General features: G+C 43.1%; 1 protein-coding gene across 9 annotated transcripts in view; it reads right to left on the bottom strand.

Moving 5' to 3' along the window:
• The window catches only part of TANC2 (tetratricopeptide repeat, ankyrin repeat and coiled-coil containing 2), a 142,648-nt gene that overhangs the window by 62,494 nt on the left and 60,338 nt on the right, over positions 1–19,816 (bottom strand). For 6 of the 9 annotated variants that reach the window (XM_030966074.1, XM_030966076.1, XM_030966071.1 and 3 more), the window contains 2 exons: positions 18,075–18,182; positions 3,498–3,646 (listed from right to left, as the gene is read on the bottom strand). In XM_030966074.1, the coding sequence (XP_030821934.1) occupies positions 3,498–3,646; positions 18,075–18,182 (257 nt within the window). The remainder of the gene's footprint in view (positions 1–3,497; positions 3,647–18,074; positions 18,183–19,816) is intronic. The other 3 variants (XM_030966077.1, XM_030966079.1, XM_030966078.1) reach the window with 1 other exon arrangement.

Here is a 19,816-nt window from a genome sequence, read left to right as displayed (position 1 = left end):
GATGGCTCCCAACACATGGTCATCTCTACTGAAGTACTTGGGACAAGCAAAGCAACTCTCTCCTCTCTCCATCCTATTTAAAGTGCCACTGGTAAATCCCATTTGATCAGCTTACATATGGGATGTTCAAGAATGTAAAGCTTTATTACTATTATAAATTCTTTATGGTGGAGTTTTTCTATGTCTTTGTTTTAACTGTCATTTTAAACAAATCCCCACTGAAACTTATCTCAGTACAAAATAATATCCACTAACTTTAAAACATAGAAATCATTGTACTTTAAAGTAAATTAAAATTCAGTGCAAGGATGGTACACTTATCTTCCCTCCAGCTGATAAAACTATTGTTTCATGAAATGCCAGAAGTGATAAAAGTTCCTTTATTTGCTGTGTTATCAATGCAGCTCCTGAAGAACAAGCTCCTTGCAACTGGAAATTATGAAATAACACAGTATATCACTTGGCATTGATTGACATGTTTTATTTTTGTATTGATATAGAAAAATGTTCCTCTGTGTGAGTTTTAAATATAAATTTCCATTGACAGAACATTCTGTATTATTATTGCTGCTGTTTCATCTGTCACATTTTCACTGAATTTTGAAAAATTACTCTGTTCTGCCAGAACTTCGGTGTCCTTTGTGCTGCTCTGGCAGACAATACAGTTAGAAAGAATTTCCCAAAAAGTAGGAGAAAAAGGATATAATCCTCAGTATTTGGGATCTCCCATTAAGGAAATCATGATTAAGAGCACAGAAAACATACTATTTTATTACAATCTGGATTAGAGAATATATCCTTAGATATATTCAAAATAAGGCAACTGGGCATCGTAGAGAGGTACAGATTGGGCAGTTTCAGTGCAAATAATCCCACTCCTTATCTTCCTTTCAGCTTAAGCACTGGTGAGATGGCAAATAATTATTGTCTCGCCTGAGAAGGCAAAGCATGGCTGGAATAACAAGCAGCAGCTTTTGATACAAAGAACGTTTTCTTTGCTGAGCTCGTGTAAATTAACACATTAAAACCCAACAAATTGTTCTAATTTTTAGATTCAAGTGCAAACTACTGGTCAAAGTCTCAATCAGATTTTAATCAATCAATGGCTAATAGAAGAATTAATTTAATTAATGCAAATCCCATAAATGTCTCATTGCATGATTTTCAACATGATTGGAAGTAAGACAGTGGAAGAAATTCAGTGTGGGATGGAGATCTGGAGAGGTTTTACCAAAATTTCCTGCAATTCAGAAGCACCTTTAGCTTGGACGGGATTTGTTTGCTGAGACAGCCAGTGGGAGATGGCAGAATCAGAAGAGAGCCCCAAAAGTGTGAGATGGCTGGGGCTGAGGGAGAGGCTGACGGAGAAGGTTATTCAGCCTACAGAAAGGACAAGGTACACTGCATCCAAGGATAGCTACACCCTTCCACTATCTGCAGGGCCTGGAGAGAAGACACAACCACGCTCCTCTCAGAACTGGAAAGGGAAAGGACAAGGAGCAGCAGTCACAGCTTCCATTCATTCCATTTTCTACCAGGTAGAAGAAAAATGTTTTTCACTGTTAAAGTTTGTGAGCCCCAAGAGAGGCTGTCAGGAGAGCCCACTGATCTCCATCAGTGGAGATCTTCAAACCCTGCCTGGATGAGCCCTGAGAACCACGGTCCCTCCCTGAAGGCAGCCCTGCCTCCAGGGGTGCATGGATGGGTTGAGCTCACGAGGTCAATTCCAACCTTGAGTATCCCAGGATTCAAGGCAAGTGCTGACATCGGGAGACACTTACAAAGAAAGGAAAAAATTAACTTGGTAATTGAGGAACCAGCCTCTCTTTATCTTCTCCTGAACATGAATAGCATTCAAAGGCCCTGGAAAACTTTTTCATGCAAAAATTAGCACACAGCCCAAGATACCAATCTAGTTTAGAGGACAAGTCTGTTATTTCTCTTTAGATTTTTTCTTTTATTTATTCTCCAAAGACATCTTTGGCTTTAGAAAAAAGATTGGATTTTAATTTCTGTCAAAAGGTAACAACAAAAGGAACCATTTATAGTAGAAAGCTCTGCTTGGCTTTGAAGTATTCAGTTGAAATAGGCGCCTGTTAAAAGGACATTTTCTAGCCCAATGTATAGAACAGTCTATTTTAAATCCACAACTTGCTTTAAGAAATTGAATGGGAAGTCTTAAAAGTGTAACATATGTGTTAAAGGCAAAAACTTTACAAAATCCCATTTCTTGGCTCTCAGTCAAACTAGCTCATGCAGGAGATCAAAAACGTCTTGTGTCAGTCAGTCAACCCAACCTGGCCCTGGGACACTGCCAGGGATCCAGGGGCAGCCACAGCTTCTCTGGGCACCCTGTGCCAGGGCCTCACCACCTCCACATGGAGGAATTCCTTCCCAATATCTCATCTAACTCTGCCCTCTGGCAGTGGGAGCCATTCATGTCACTCCAGGCCTTTGTCCAGTTCTCCTGGAGCCCCTTTAGGCACTGGAGTGGGCTCTAAATTCTCCCTGGAGCCTTCTGCTCTCCAGTCTGAACATTCCCAGCTCTCCCAGCCCGGCTCCAGAGCAGAGGGGCTCCAGCACTTGGACCAACTCTGTGGCCTCCTCTGGACTTGCTCCAACAGGTCCACATCTGTTCTGCGCTGAGGACAGGCCACTTTTCACTGACTCTCTTTTTAAGGAATTCAGGTTCTCAGAATTACATCTTTGTTAAATATCTCAGTGACTCATGCAGAATCACCCAATGACAATTAAAAGAACAGGGAATTGGAAGTGGCTGATGAGTTTTGTGCTCTTCTGTTACATACTGGATTAGCCATCTGTCAATTTAAATACAAAAAGGGGTGGGGGAGGAAAGGCCTCCTATTTTCACTCTCAGCAAAACTGCTAATTGTCCATACCTGAGGAAAAGGAGGGAGAAATTCAGGCTCAGGCAGTTTCTACAAAACCTGTAGCTCAAAGCTTTCCAGCCAGCCAGGGGTGGATAACAAGCTCCATCACAATAAGGATTTTATGATTTGCCTTCCTTATCTGTTTTCAAGCATGAAATCACCTTGTTGGGCAAATATGAGCAAGAACCATGACTATCTGTAAAATCAAGCTATTACTATTTCCCCCTCCCTTCTGCAGAGACTGTAAGTCTTTATGTAACACTACTGAAGTACTTCTGAAATATCACAGAGAAGATGCCAGGCAAGTACAGATTATTTTGGTCACTATAATCTGATTAGAAACACTGCCCACTCCTACATTTGCAGAAACAGAAAAACAACAGAAGCTGTCTCACATGGCTGATCCCTGAACCACGGCCTGCTGTTCTGTGAGGATGACTCACAGAATGAGATGAAGAGATACAACCTTTACCTCAGCACCATTATTTATTTCATTGTTACACCGAGACACCTGGTTGCCATGGAATTAGACAATAACCACCCTCTCCCAAACTCCACAGTGATCCCAACCCATGCCATTGGGGATCAGGGGGAGAGGGGCCATACCTGGTTCTCGTCCTGCACCTCCATGCTGTACTGGGGCCCTGGCTGAACCTCCGTGACTTTCTCTCCAAGGAGGAAGCCCAGGCGAGTCATGAGTGTGTTCGCTGCCTCATCTACGGATGGAGGGGGTCCCAGCTCTTGCTCAGTATCACCTAAACACAAGAAAACCAGATTCAGACAGGAATTGTTTACTTTTGGCTGCTGCTCAGTGGTTTTACCGACACAGCACCTGTACCTGTTGTGTACCCTCAGTATCTGGGTTTTCAGGTTATTCACGTTATTCAAGTCTGTTTTACCACTCCGTGCTGGTCATTAATTTTAGGTCATGTACCATAGATATATGTTTTCTCCAATGTTAACTGTTGCTTCTCCTCTCACTGCTCATTATTTTCTCAGCACCTCCCATGGAAGCACACCTAGATATCTTGTCCCTGTAGCAGAAGCACCAGAGCTACCAGGGAACAAGATTTTCTGGACCAGCATTGGAGAAGAGTGTTTGCTCTCTTCCCTTTGTTTCTCACAGAGAGGACAAGGCTACGAGAGCCATTTGGAAGGTGCTCCACAAGCTGCAGAGCAACCAACCTGTGCTACTGAGCAGTTAACAGGAAAGACCAGGATAGAAAATACATTTGTAGAAGTGCAACTTCCACTGTCGCCTGCTGTCCCCAAAACACTCATGGTCATACAGAAATCAAGTCTTTCCAAATACAACTCACTTCCTGCACTCCCCCTATGGGCCATGCCACAAATTCCCCATCAAGTCTGCAAAACAGGCAAAAACCAACATTCTTAATGATTTTTTCTATTTTTTTTTCCACCACCTGTAAGGAAAGCAGCAGAGACAAGCTTCTAGCTAGCAATGCACACTGGGAAAAGGCCTGGCATATATACTGGCATTTCTGTATCCTTTTAATTTTATAACAAAAAAGGAGGAACAAAAACCTGTGGAGGTTTTTGACTTGTAGTATCACACATGTAATTTGGGTTCTGAAAGTCAAGTTTCTCCCTGCTCACACCAATAGCAGGGTTAAAGCCTGAAGGTCAAGTTCTTACCACTTTACACTGAAGTAATACTGTGCTTAGTGCAGTTATAGGAGACTAATTAGGATTTGCAATTAGTCTACAGTTAATTATTCATCTGATAATGTACAATCTGGAAAAGAGCCCATCTCCATTTCCTAGCTCTGTCCTGGTTTGGGCTACTCCAGCACTCAGCCTGCAGCAACAGTAAAAGGATGCTACTTTAAATAAAATATTGCTCTTTGATAACTGTAACTGAAACCCACAAATCATGGAACCTGGGACATGCACAAAACCTCAGGAAATTTAAGCCAGTTGCTTCCAGAAATTCTCATTTAATCTCACAGAGTACATTTAAGCTCACAGAAGTTTACAGCAATTTTTGGATGTTGCATCTGCACTACTGCAAATTAAAAACCTGGGAGCATCTCCCATGCAACCACGACTGCATTCCTAAGCACCACCAGCTCTGGGAGTTGAGCATCTGGAGCTGTCCTTCCACCGTGGCTTCAATGTTATGAAAATGGATGATACAGTAAGTCCACGTAAGCTGTCTGAGTTACTGAATCCCCACTGCACTGCTTGAACCGACGCTGACGCGAATCCGATAGATTTAAGAGAGACAAATTTAAACGGATGGCCCAATTTGAGGAACTGCTGACCACCCACAGTCAATCTGTGGGCATTCACTGGCTCTAGGAGCCCAAGCCAGAACAGAGATATTTATGTAAAATAAAAACTAGAGAGATTTTTATTTCCAAGGTTATTTCTTTCTTTAAAAGGTATACTACATTTTTAAAGGTACATTTTTGGTAAAAGCCATCCCCTGGATATGGCTCCACAGCTTATTGTGCATTCATATTCTGTCTTCACAACCATGATATTAAAAATATTCAAATTAAGCTGACTTACAAATCTGGGACAGAAAGGAACAGCTGGATCTACCTCTGCACTGCCCACCTGGGAAGACTCAGGAGTGCCCAGGTGAGGCAGCTGCAGGGTACTGGGCACAGCCAGTTTCCTTTGGCTCAGCGCTGGGAGCAACTCCCAACCAAAATTCACTCATTGGAGGTTGAGTTTAACCTTGTCCTTAACCCCCCACTTCTTTTAAACTACCCTTGAAACATCTCCAAGGGGCACGAACCTGGCTTTCACCTGTAAATACAGAAAACTACAATCCTGCCTCAAGTCATTGTACAGGCACATTGAAGATACAGAGGATAATAATTATGTGCTTTGATAACAGTCCCAATGGCAGGGCGTTGGAACCACAACATCTTCAAGATCCCTCCAACCCAAACCAGTTTGTGATTGTAACTCACAGCATCATGGAAAGGTTTGGCATGGGAAGGACCTTAAAGCCCATCCAGTCCAACTCCCTGCCCTGGGCAGGGACACCTTCCACTGTCCCAGGGTGCTGCAAGCCCCATCCAACCCGTCCTTGGACACTTCCAGGGATGGGGCAGCCACAGCTGCTCTGGGCACCCTGTGCCAGGACCTCACCAGGCTCACAGGGAATCATTTCTTCCTCACATCTGATCTAACTCTGACCTCCTTCAGCTTAAAGTTCTTCTGCCTTGTCTTGTCACTCCATGCTCATTCCCTGCGAGATGCTGGTCATGTTACAAGGTACCACCAGCTGAACCACAGCAGTGGAGCTGTGAGACCTCCATATTTCATATAGAACTATCAATTATTTGATTATAACCTGGCTTTCAAAGTACAGATAACTTTGAATTTAAGCAAAGCGCCATTGTACTGGATTATCCCCTCCTAAAGTCTTAAAAAATAAGTGGAATCATTTAACTGAACGTCAAAGAACAGACTGAAGTGCCTGTGAATGGGTATTATGGAAAAAAGCTGTATGTTGCCTTTCAGGGCTGACAGTAAGACCTAATACTGTCTACCTAAGTTCAGTGAAAGGACATAACTGGTTTTTTCTCCCTTCTCCTGTGTGTTATCCAGCTGGTGCTGCAACCACACTAACTTCAACTCTCAAATGAGAGTTTGTGTCTTGGTTCATTTCTGCCCCTAATGAGAGGTCTGCTGCAACAAGTGGAGATACCTAAGGTTCACACAGATACCTTTTTCTCTTTATTCTGAACAATTTTAGCAGATCCCAGCAGTGAACACCCCCATACTTTCCATCTACTTCTGCCTCCTTTTTAGTTAATGACTTTTTCTTTGACTCTACTGCAAAAATGCAAATTAGAAATACAACCTGAGCTTGTCAAGCAATTTAATACCTCTGATCCTCCCCTCAAAAAATTCAACCCACTTTAAATACGTCAGCAGATCTCTGTGCAATTCACCCTGGAATTTACCTGATTTAGGCCATTTAGGAGCAATTTTACAGAGCCTGGCCGCTCTCTCAGATGTCTTATCTAGAAATACCCTTTGGATTTCTGAAGGGGTCAACTCTTAACACCTCTGCAGGCATCACATGCAGCAGGATTGAGTTCATAAGTGCTCATAAATGTTCAGAGTATTCCCTGAAAACCAAATATATCATTTTACTGCAGAATTATTAGGTTTGCTCTTCTCAAGAAACCATAACATTCAAAATGTCCAATGTTTTTTTGTACATTGTCATTTTCAAATAGTGTTTCTGTTACCTCCTTTCAATTCCTATATGAAAGCTGCCACATATTTCAGCTGCAATTGCTTACAAGCAAATGAAATTTCTTCATGATTTATTTGGTAATTCTGTGACTGGTTTGATAGCCACCCTCATCTAATTCTAGATAAATGGTGGACGGTAGTGCCCCTGGGGCACATTAACAATGCATCTGCAGTCCATAGAATATTTTTAGTTTAATTGCCATACTTTTACTTTCAAACCAGCTGAAATCTATTTCAGTGAGTGGCTAACAAGAAATGGGTAACAGTTCCCTTAGGGGCACCCATCCCCAAATTTGCCTATGAGACTGATTTACCTTTAGGAAATCAAAAATTCTTGAATTAGCAATGAAAAAAAATAGCTATATGCAAAAGCAAGCACTTATGGAAGGGCAGAAATAAATTATACCATTTAGGACCCTGATCTTCAATTACATAACTGCAGAGTTTTATCTAACAACTTCCCTACCCCCATATGACCTGAATCTGTCCCATTATTATGTACATCTGCTTTAAATTATTCTGGATACACTTGAGCTGTATTTGGAAAATATCCTTGACCATTTCTGCATATCCCCCTAATCTCAGAATTAATGGAAGATTTTTTCATTAGTCTTGTTTACATCAAGAAGAGATTTAAAAAAATTTAACTACTAAGGGATGAAGGCAGCCCTATATACATTTCTAAAAATGTCAATTTTTGTTCTGCTGTGCCTCCAGTCCTGGGGTCAGTTTTGGGGAAGACGTTGAGGGGCTGGAGCAGGGAAGGGAAGGGAACAGAGCTGGGAAGGGTTTGGAGCCCCAGGAGCAGCTGAGGGAGCTGGAAAGGGGCTCAGCCTGGAGAAAAGGAGGTTCAGGGGGGCCCTTGTGGACCAAAGGAAAAAGAATGGGGGAAATGAAAGGGCACTCATACTAAACAAATATATAAATATATATATATGTATATATATAAAAGGCCAGTTATCATAAATACAAGCCTGGGCATCTGGAATATCTCCTGGAAGCAGGATTACACTTTGATCCCCAAAAATGTTCCTGAGCTCTTTAACAAATCAAGGACACCAGGACAGAAGCAGTAAGTTCCCCACTGATGGAAAGCAGAGATGAAATTGTTTCTTTCTTTATAGTTTTTGGCACTTTAGCTCAAAAAAAAGAATATGGGGCTGTTCTCCAGCTCTGGACATCCCACACTGGATGTCAAAGGCCATCCATCAAAGTCCCTGGCTGGAAAATAAAGTTGTTTGTATTTATTTTTAGGTCTTAAACTGACCTTTTACTCCAGACAAGTCTGAGGCTAGTGGAGTACATTGTTATTGATGCAGAAGGCTTTTTTAGTATCAAAAGAGAAGAAACACTCCTTTAAATACTATGTGTTTGCCAAAGCCCGTTTTTGTTTTGCAATATTAGGCATGTGTCTTGGTTTGAAAGACAGGTGTTCGCCAAGGAAGGTGGGAACCTCCCCTGGAATGGAGAATGTGACCCCTTCCCTCTGAATTATTGTAACTCGAAATTATAGGGCTCTCAGGCAAAGTACGGGAAAAGAAACCCCAGTTCTTTACCAGGATGTATATGCATATACAAGGCAAACAAACAAACAGCTCTGGCACTGTTAGAAACGAGACCAGATTCCCGGTACTAAAGTGATTTCAGCATTTATGATAATAAAGAGAAAGGCCTAAAGCAAGGGGGCCCGCGGGCCGAGCAGGAGCGTTCCCGTCGAGGATCGGCGCTGGGTCTTCTTCAGCAGCGATGTCCCCGATGTTCCAGGCGGAGCAGCACAGATTCAGTGCGTCAGAAGCCTCTTTTCATCCTGTTTTTTCTCCCTTTGGATTGGTTTCTTTTTGGATCCTTCATGCAAATCCAGTTTTAGGTGCTTGACTGGCCCATTACAGTTCTGTCCAGGCTGGTTCGTTTCGCTTGGGAGGTGGTGCACTTTACTTAGGTGTAATACGGTACATTGAGTGCCGTATTTCTTATAACCACCCTTTTCATCCCTTTTACCATACCCAAACTAACTGTGCAAGCTTAACACTTATCAACTATTTTTCAAAAGTTTCTAACCTATCTTTAACAGGGACGAACACAGGACCAGAGTCCGCCTCGGGCAGGCCGCAGGCTCTTCCCCTCGGTGCAGTTCCGGGCACAGCCGGCAGGGGCGCTGCTGGCTCCCGGGCGCCGCGGGCTCGGCCGCCTTTCCCCACACAGCAATGGCGGGCAGGCAGAGGCAGGCACACCCCCGCGGGTGGCAAACAAAATAAAAACAGACAACTCCGCAGCCTCAGCAGGAGCCGCGGGCGTCAAATGGACACGGGGTGCTGGGTTTGAGTGTAGTGAAAAAGCCAGAGGCAGCGGCAGCTGGGCTCCTCTGTAGCATCCGCCTCAGCCGGGGAGATGCGCCCTCCGGGAAGGGGTGCTGGGTTTTCCTCTGAGGCATCCCAAGAGATGGTGAAGGTTCTTTCCAGTCACATCGGGTGGAATAAGGTCCCAGTTCAGCAGCTGCTCTTATAAGCAAAGCTCACCCACGGCAGGAGAAGCAGTGGGAGGATAAAAGCAGTGAATCCTCCCAGCAGCGAGCCAGGCGGCTCAGCTGTCCCTCTGTGACGGTGTTCACAGGGGTTCTTGGATGAGGGAAGAGACCAGGATCTGACTCCATGTTTCAGAAGGCTTGATTTATTATTTTATTATATATATTACATTAAAAGTATACTAAAAGAATGGAAGAAAAGGTTTCATCAGAAGGCTAGCTAAGAATAGAAAGGAATGATAACAAAAGCTTCTGTCTTGGACAGAGTCTGAGCCAGCTGACTGTGATTGGCCATTAATTAGAAACAACTCTATGAGACCAATCACAGATGCACCTGTTGCACTCCACAGCAGCAGATAATCATTGTTTACACTTTGTTCCTGAGGCCTCTCAGCTTCTCAGGAGGAGAAATCCTAAGGAAAGGATTTTTCATAAAAGTTGTCCGCGACATCCCTCCTCCGATGCCGAGAGCTGAGCCCAGCCCCTCGCCCCCTGCCCAATTCTCACAGCACCTCTGCCCTTTTAAAGAGAAAACCCCTCAGGTAAGAGAGTAGCCAGCTGCACCCTTCTCCCTCCACCTCCTCTTCCTAGCCACATCTTCGGTTCTCTGAAGTATCCGTAGTTATTGTCTCTTAGCAACAAATGGGACAAAATTTCACAAAAGAAAGAAAAAAAAATAAAAATCCTAACCTCCACCAGCATGTTGCATCACAACCACCCAAATAATCTCTTTAATTCCAGCAACTCTCTTTCAAAACCTCTCACATTCCTTCATCTTATTTTACACATCATTTATTTCTATCAAGTGATAGAAATCTGACAAGAATTTTGAAAAACCTGCTCCCTTTGTGGTAAGGCCAACCCTGGCCAACCAACAGGGGCACAAAGAAAGTTGCAGGAGACTTTCAGAAATATATATATATATATAGATATATAACACAGTATTTTCCATCATTTTCTTGGGGAGTAGAGTCTGTAGAAGGGGATTCTGACAAACACCTTTCCTTCTTCCAAGGCAGCTTTGCCAGGTCAAAACACAACAAGCATTAAAATGAGCCAAAACTTTAGCAAGGCAAATGACACTTTATTGTCACCTTTGACCACTGTTAAGTGGGAGGTCATGAGCAAGAGACAAGACAGCACAAAGACCTTGTCCTTACCTGATCTGATCTATTAGCACATTCCCAGGACAAATTTATTAAAAGCAAATCTGACTAAATTATGATCTTTGCATTTACGACACTGACAACAATCTTGAAAACCTACCATTACATACCTGAAAAAGACTTCACGAGTTCTATTTGGATGCAATAACTGCTACAGAAATAGAACAATTTACTGTTGCCAGCTTTTAAAATAACAAGTCAGACTGAACAGGGCTTAAACCTGGTCTAGTGGAAGGTTCCCTGCCCTTGGCAGCAGCTGGAATGGTCCCTTCCAGTCCAACTCAGTCTGTTACTCTCTGATTCTTTTGGGGGCTAACTTCTAACAGAACCAATGTCTAGGGCTGTTGCTAATTGTGCATCTTCAGTGATTGGAGAGGGAAGGCTACTGTCCATGTGGATGAGATCAATTTAAAATTTGTTCTTTCTCTGTATTTATGAAAATCTTACCCCACTCAAATAAAATAAAATCACCCACACTGTCCTCACAGTGCCCTGAAGTTATACAGATCAGGAGCTGTAATTTCATCTGTAAAATGTAGGTGGAAAAACACCACTGAAGTTACTGAAGGGGGCAGATACAGATGACAGACGTGCAGGTAACTGCACACATCACCACAGCTCTTCTTGCCAGGCAAGACAGATGCCAAGAATAGATGGAAAGAGAGCAGGGAGCTCAGGAATGCTACCCCAGGCAGACTCTGCCAGCAGCCAGGAGCAGAGAACAGCAGCAGGGACCTGCTCTAAGTGCTGACCATTTGTGGTAGGACAGGGCTTCCCCACGGGGATGGGGTTCCTCATGGGAACATATGGAAGAGCCAGTGGGGACTTAACTCTGAGAAACAAAAACAGCAGGCACAGGAGTCAGGGTGGAAGGCTGCTACAGTCTCAGTCCAAATACCAGGATTTGTGGAGCCTGCAGGATGTTCCAGGGCACTGGAGGAATTTGAAGCCAGGTTGGTACAACCAAGGCTGCACTTTCAAGCTGGCAGCTGGCCAAAATGGTCATGTTTGGACTCAAGGTAATTATTTTCAAGCTATTCAGAGTTAAATAATTAGTGACATAAAACGTCAAAAATTCTGCTTAATGAGGTGGAAAATCTACTGCGGTACAGGAGGTTATGCACAAGTTGATCTCCTTTCTTCAGGGTCCAAGGGCAGCTGTGCTGCCCTGGAGAACAGAGCAGATGGGACAGAGGGAATGCTGACGACTGAAGCCAATTTCACCAGGGGAACAACAGTCACGCTAGATAAGAATAAAGAAGTTCTTGTTCTGCAACCCTGGAGAGGGTGAGGAAGTCACAGCAACTGGCAAGAGAGCACAAGTCATGGTGTGGCTTTCAGAGCACTGCATATTTTCACTTATGGGCAGCTCTCCATAGCATCACTGAAATTCAAGGACTTTCATCCGTAGGCACTGGGACATGGGAACCAGGCTTATAAAAGAACAGGGCAGTTTCCTACAAATGCAACCAACCCTTCTTCTATTGTTACAGCTAACAATAATGGTAAAATGAATACTGAGGGGGCTGCCTCCATAAAGAGGTGAAACAAAATAACAGCATCTCAAAACACTGTAGGAAAAAAAGAAATAGAATTACCACTTCCTCTTTCTTTCCCCTCTCCTCCAGCTATATTTTTATGACAAAAACAGGCTGAATGGAGCTTGGAGCAACCTGTTCTAGAAGGTGTCCCTGCCCATGTCAGGAGGTGGGACTGGATGATCTTTAAGGTGCCACCAAACCCAAACCATGCTGGGATTCAAGAGCATCAGTGCCCCTGTTGTCAGAAAATAATATGCTAGTAGAGGAAACTCCTCCGCCACAGTCACTCAATCAGTGAGAAACCTGCCCCACCTTCTCAGATATGGAAGAAAAGGTTTTACACTGATCCTCCCAGGCCCAACACTGACAGTTTCAAAACCATCAGGGTTGGTTTGCATATGTACATATTTATTCGCTGGCAGAAAGCTATAAATATTCAAAAAGCCAAAGTATTAGCACAAAAATGTTACTGTTTCCCAACAGATCAGTTGAAAGCAAGCACTGCTGCTTGCTGAGGCAAAACAACTCCTTAGATTCCCTGGGATCTGTCCGGATGGGCAGCCAGAGGTGCTAGGCTGCTGCTGCTCCTGAAGCATCTGAGGCAAAACACACCTCAGGAGCCATCAAGCAGTCACAACACTTTAATGTTGGGCAGTTATCACAAAAACAGAATTTGGATCACTTACAGCGTTTCCCCCTCTTTTTTCCCTTTTTTCCTCCTCCAGGTAAATTGAACCCAAACCCTGTAAGGGTTGGGTATTAACAGATTGCACCAGGAAGCTTCAAGAAAAGCACGTAGTCTCCAGTTATTTAACAGTAAAAACATATGGGAATAATCTATGGGATTAGTATTATTTTTGCTTCTTATCTTGAACAACTCTGCTTTGGTAAGATTCAATAAATCCTAAACTCTGGACCCTGCCACTATTCTCCAAGTTGCAGCTTTAAGTTCAAGCAAACTCGATGACACCTAACGGCAACTGGCCCATGGCCAATCCCAAAAGGATTCACACCCAGAACTCCAGCAATGCCTTCAATATTCCACCCTCTGATCCAGAATTCCAGACCAGACTGGGGCTTGTTTTGTAATACACAAGTTTATTCTGAAACTGGTTCCATCTCTTGATCTAGCAGAAGGAACCAACAGCATCCTCCCAGGAACAGCCTGAGAAAAGTCAATCGCTTCCATGGCAACCAATGTGCCAAATTATGGCTCTTCTGCAATTAGGGCTGATCACAATGATTTCCTATTCCCTTCAGGTCAGTGGGCTTGACAGTGCTGGGACAAACACAAGATTCAACAGTAAAACCATTTGTCAGATCACGGTTGGTTTGATTATTTCCTCTCCTTCCCCCCCAGTTCATCACTGTTCAATATGACAGAGGTTGGACCAGAATCCTGCTGGCTAAATTTGTTTGGGGTTTTGTAGGATTTTTTTGGCTCGGTGCCTGTATTTTCACAATGAAAAATCAGAGAGTACTGCTGGTTCCTGCATTCCCTCTTGAAGGGCTTTTTCTAAGACTTGAGAAGCATTTTGCTGTATGTAGGAGAAACACGTGGATAATGTAAAATGAAAAATACACATTTTACGTGATAAAAAGAGAGAAGCAGCAGCAAGCAGATGCCAAGCTCAACGATTCTTTAACCAAAGGAAGAGAAAAAGGAGCAATGAGATGAACACAAGTGCTGCTGCCATGGTAAATCACTCCCCTCTCTGTCTGCGGCAGGAGCACAGCAGTGATTCCTAACTCAATCAGGGATGAAAACAGACGCCTGCCAGCCTAATGTGCAACAAGCAAACCAGACACTCAAGATCTGTGTCCCAAAATTTCTGAAGAAGGAGTTAATCAAATTAAAAGATAATGTCATAACAGACTTAGCCTTTGGAACACAACACCAAGGTAATAAATTACATAAAATGCAACTGCAAACATTAATCTGAGGCAAAAGGCCATTACCTGAAAGCACCATCCATCTCCAACAGATTTTCTGAGCACTTAGAAGTCAAAACATGTTTTAGCTACCATGAAAACAAAAAGCAGCTCAAAGGAAGATGCCCTCGTGACCACAATTAATAACCAAGAAGCCAAGACAGTTTACCACGCAAGCAGTGCCTCTTGGCAGGAGTGAGGTGTGATAAAGTGGGGGAAAACCCCTACACATTAAACGGAGTCACTAGAATCACTGCAGAAAAGGTTTGACAGTTGAACAACAGAGGTTTGAAGGTCAATTCCTGCTATTCTACGTTACCCTCCTTGAAGAGCAATGATGCATGTGAGGGCGTGATCCCCAGCCTCCCTGCCTTCAGAGGGTTGACAAGAGGGAAAACACAAGTGCCTCTGTTGAACAGTGTCTGCAGGATTGGAGCAGAGACAAGGAGGGAAGATGGATCAGAAATCTTCCAAGAACCTCCTTATAAAGTCTCTGCTATGTCACAGAGTCACAGAATGGTCTGGGTTGGAGGAAACCTTTTAGCTCATCCAGTTCCACCATCCACTAGACAGGTTGCTCTAAGCCCTGTCCAACCTGGCCTTGAACATTTCCAGGGATGGGAGACCTGTGCCAGAGCCTCATTACCAACACAGGGAAGAGAGAAGGAACTCCTTCTCCACCAGGGACGCTTCAAGTCAAGGACTGAAATCTGAACATCTGCAACTACAAAAACATCTACAGAAACACGATTTGACTCAATGATCCTTGTGGGTCCCTTTCAACTCAGCTTATTCTCTGATAATTCTAGTAGAAAGGGGTTTTTCAAAGTCATAGAACAGCTTTTTTTTGCCATCATCTTAGTTGCAACAACTATAAAATATTCTAAATTCATTTTAGAAGATTGATTAATTTTTAAATATCTACATTCTTTTCTCTATACAATGAATGTAATAAAAAAAAAAAAAAAAGAAATTATACCAAGCTTAAAACTTCACTATTTGTGCTTGGTATTAGAATGTCCCTCCATGATACCACTCGGTATTGTGATCTTCTTTCTCCTTCCTCGGCATTGGAACGTCGGGAGCACGTCACTCCCCCACACTGACTCACACTGAAGATGTCACAAGCAAATCTTCCCCCCAGCAGCATGAGGGGCACTGCAGTTGCTCAGGAAACCACCTCCCTGGAATGTGCTGAAATTTGCCTGAAGCCTTAAAATAAACATTTTGATACTGAGCAAAATTTCACCTCTCGGCATCTCAAATTGAAATCGTTATTCCTATATATGTAGAGTAGCTAATGTTCTCTTTTCTTTGTTATTTAGTGTTTTAAACTGCTTTCAAGTGTATAATTAATTACATTTTTTGTCAGGGATCACATTAAAAACCATTCCACCTCCCCTCCATTGCCAGGCAGATCATCAGCCTAATTTTTTTCCTTCTTTCAACTCACACCATTATTCTTGGAAACGCTCGGGATTTAGCACTGTGTGCTACATCTTCACAGGATGCACACATTTTAGAAGAGGGTTAATGTAAGCCTAGCACAGAAGAAAGGAGTGGTATTTCCTTGGAAAACTGATTCCAGGCAGAGCCTGAAGCATTGCCATGACCCAGAGTAGGACTCTTCCTCCACCTTCCCATCAGGAGCTGGATGCTTTATCCCCCTTGGTTCCTGTGAGTTGACCACAACTCAGTTCTTTTTTTCTTTCCCTCTTTACACAAGGATCCTCCCCCAACCACCTACTTCTTCCAAGGTGGTGAATCTCAAGCTTGGAATCCAGCCTTCCAGACCAGCAAAACCTCCAGCCCCCACATTACTGCTACTTTCACAGAAGGATCCATGAATTTGGGCAGTTTCTTCCATGAACAGCTTCAGAAATCCTTCCCCAATGGATTCTATCCTGCCCTCTTCCCCTGCCTATCCCAGCTACCAATATAAACCTGGCCACAGTCCCTGGACATGACACACAGGAAGAGAGCAGCTCCCTAACAGGTCCCTAGGGTCACATTTAAGGAAACTGAAACAAACTGAATCCCCAACCTGCACTTTCTACCCTTGACTCCAAGTCCATGCTCTTCCCTGGCATGTACTGTTCTGCTCTTATCTCATTTCCCTTTTCCAAGTACACCAAGATGGCACTTTGGGACATAGTCACACGGTGGCCTTGGGAGAGCTGGGTTTGCAGTTGGACTCGATGGCTCTAAAGGGCTTTTCCAACCTTATTGGTTCCACTGTGACAACTCTGCCATTGTCACTTTTTCCTTCCTTAATGACACTTCGTGTTCCTTTAATGACACTTCAAGGCAGTACAAAACTCCACTTTTCCTTTCAGATCACTAAACTATCAGCAAGAGAAGGAGATCAAATAGCAGAAAAAAGAAATTAAAGAAATTGCAGATCCCATTGTCAAAGCTCATCCTGGGGCTTGGCAGGAGTCCTGCCCTCCAAAGCTCTGGAAGAGGGGAGGCACATGTCTGGGTGCGGGAATGTGGAATTTATGTTTTTTTAATCTTACAATGCAATGATAATTCTCTGTGGATGCAATCATAATAAGTTTATAATTATTAACAATTATAAACATGACAGTTGAAGCCATTCAGTTAGAAAAAAGGGCTGCAGCAGCACAATTTTAATTGTAATTCATGATGACTGAAAAAGGAGCAGCACTTTTCAAGGCAACTGTGGTCTCAAATTAGGCATTGCCAAGCACAGGAACTGTCTTTTGATTTTCTGAGACAACTTCTCTTTCAGACAATACATTCAAGAAAGCCCACATTCAAAATCTGGACAACATTCAATTAATTCCTCCAATTTTGAGTACTCTACAAGTTCTTCTACAAGTTCATCAGCCACAGGAATAAGCAACACCCTAAAAGTCATTTATTAATATGATCTTGGCGACTGTAGCTACAGATTTCAGAGGCAGATGTCACACATTTGCACACCATTTCAACATAATAAACATTCTTTTTTCCATCCAAAGCCTATAGTGAGTATGGTTCATTATCAAGGAAAGCCAGGGGAAGAATCTGCAGAATTCAGCACAGAATCCGCCAAAACACTTGCTGATGTTTTCAGCCTTCTCCCAGCACCTTCACAGTCTCTAGCCTTTCCCAGGTTGCCACTTCCAAGTGGAAATGATACTGAGCTGCAGATTCCAGGCACTCACATGCGCTGGGTTTGCTGGGGCTTGGGGGATTTAGGTAAAGCCTGCCCGAGCTGACAGACATGAACAGGACTGAGCCAGGAAGGGACATGACCCACTTTATTTATTTTTCAACCAGAGGCCTCAAGCAACATGTATGCATTTCAGAGCAACTGCTACAGGGTACATAAGTTAGAAGGTATTTCTTAACAAAATAAAAGTTAACACCCCAATATTCTCGGATGCAGGTAACAAGGTCCCACAGTTTTGCTTTAGCTGATTTAATGGTGTTTCTGAGACGTGGTTTTATTCCAGCCTCTCTGCAGACCAGCATTAAAAATTAAATTTAAAGCGAGTATGTTTATTGGCTCATTTTTATCTCCTCAAAAGCAACTCTAGTACTAGACTTTCTAAATTATTCTGAGGGGAGAGCAGCCACATGCAAAATTGCAAGCAACAAATGTAAACGGGCAGTTATCAGAAATTAATGCTTATTCAAATTTCCAAGTCAGTGAAACTTGGTTAGGGAAGGTCCAACCAACCATCTAGCCAAAGGAGCCATATTATACATTTAAAAAGTCTTTCTGCCTGTTGCCCCTGTTTGCACAGAGCCTTTGCATGCAGCTTACCAGGGCAGAATGCATCAACGTCCAGCTTCTGGGCAGAGAGGGTTGGGGAGCCAAGCTCGGACTCTGGGATTCGAGGGCTCTCAACAAACTTTGCTTTCCTCAGAGGGGCTAAAGGAGAAGGAGGGGGAGAGAAAAAGAGAGGTCATGAGTAAGGGAAATAGCAAGCAACAGATGGAAGCACTTAACTAAACGACACTGTCAGACTCATATCAGGTTACCTTTTTTTTTTTTTTTGCCAGGAAAAAAAATTATCTGCATTCTTTACAAAGGAGATGGCTCTTGGTTAAACTTTCAAACTGCACAGGCTGACTTTAAAGTGTGTGAACACTGAGGCCCATTCCTGGTACTCTAAAACATTTTATTTTCTCCTATTTTATTAAATTTTTTTAGAGGAAGCAAATGAGCCTAGATCCAGCCAGCAACTGTGGAAAAGCAAAGATCATAGAGACATACACAGAGGCCATCAGGTTTTAAGATATTTAATTGTAAATATCTGAACTGAACACATAAGTACTATGTTCAGTAATTGTTTCCTTGAACATAAAATTTGAATTTCAAGACAGTCTCATTGTTGGACCAAACAGGTTTGGTGTTCAACACAAAAGAGCAGAGCAAAGCTAACACTGTGCAAGCCAAAAAGAAGCACTCCACTTTTATCCTTGCAAATCCATAAAAGATCAAGAGACTTAATAGAGGACGGGGAAAAGGTAAAAGTGTCTGTAACAAAGCATCACTGACCACTAGTGCTAGAAAAATGGGATTTTCTCCACGTTTTAACAGTCTGAACTCTAAAAGACATGAAATTCTGTACAACATTTTTTGGAGTAAAATTAATAAAAGTGGTTTAGTAAAAGTCTTTAAATATATTCCAGACCAGAGAAAGAGAATTAGAGAAAAAGTTACATGCAGAGATTGTCATATTGCAATACCAAGTTAAACTCTCATGCCCATTACAAAGAAAGGCTAATTTGAGAAGTCCCTCAGCACTGATTCTGGGGGTCAGTGGCTTCTGCCCCTCCATTTACATAATTTATCTTTATAGTTCTCTGTCTTGCAAATTAAATTTGGGATCTGCAGCTAAAGATTGGGAGGTTGCTCTTTTGCTTCTCTGTAATAAAAGCTCAACAGGTCAGAGAATGATCTCTGAGGCAGCAATAAATTTCTTGGTTTTAGGGAGTTGCTGTGGTGCTAGGAAAGGCTGAGAAGGTCCAAGGATGGGGAGCCTGACAGACAATGCACAACCAGATCACTCGAACTGAGTTACACATTAGTGATCCCAGATATTTTTTTAAATCGAGTGTGCAAAACAGAGATGCAGACTGAGGTGTGGTTTTTCACTATAAAGTCCCTGTGAAGCAGAAGAAAGGCAAGGAACCAACCCCCCCATCTCTGCACCAAAACAGGTGTGCTAAAATCCCCTCCTCTCTACCCCCTCATGATCCACCTCAGGAGATGTGCTGAGGGAAAACAGGTACCACACTTCCATTTTACACACAAAATCCTGCATGAATATGAGACAAATTGCCAGCACATTCCCTGCAAGGCCATCAGGGCCGGTGTAACAGGAGCCCTGCAGGGCAGGAGGAATGTGAGAAACTCAGGAAGATAAGGACAGCCTGCAGCCCCTTCTCCCCCCATCCCACCGTGGTCATGGATGTGCAGCACCACTCAAACATACAACCTGATGCTAAACACTATGAGCCGGCAGTCAATTCTATATAATCCCCCCTGGAAAAAATCCC

The sequence above is a fragment of the Camarhynchus parvulus genome, chromosome 27 (assembly GCF_901933205.1).
Source record: "Camarhynchus parvulus chromosome 27, STF_HiC, whole genome shotgun sequence".
Classification (NCBI taxonomy): domain Eukaryota; kingdom Metazoa; phylum Chordata; class Aves; order Passeriformes; family Thraupidae; genus Camarhynchus; species Camarhynchus parvulus.
The sequence above is the reverse complement of the archived record's forward strand: the minus strand, read 5'-3'. Positions and strand labels throughout refer to the sequence as shown.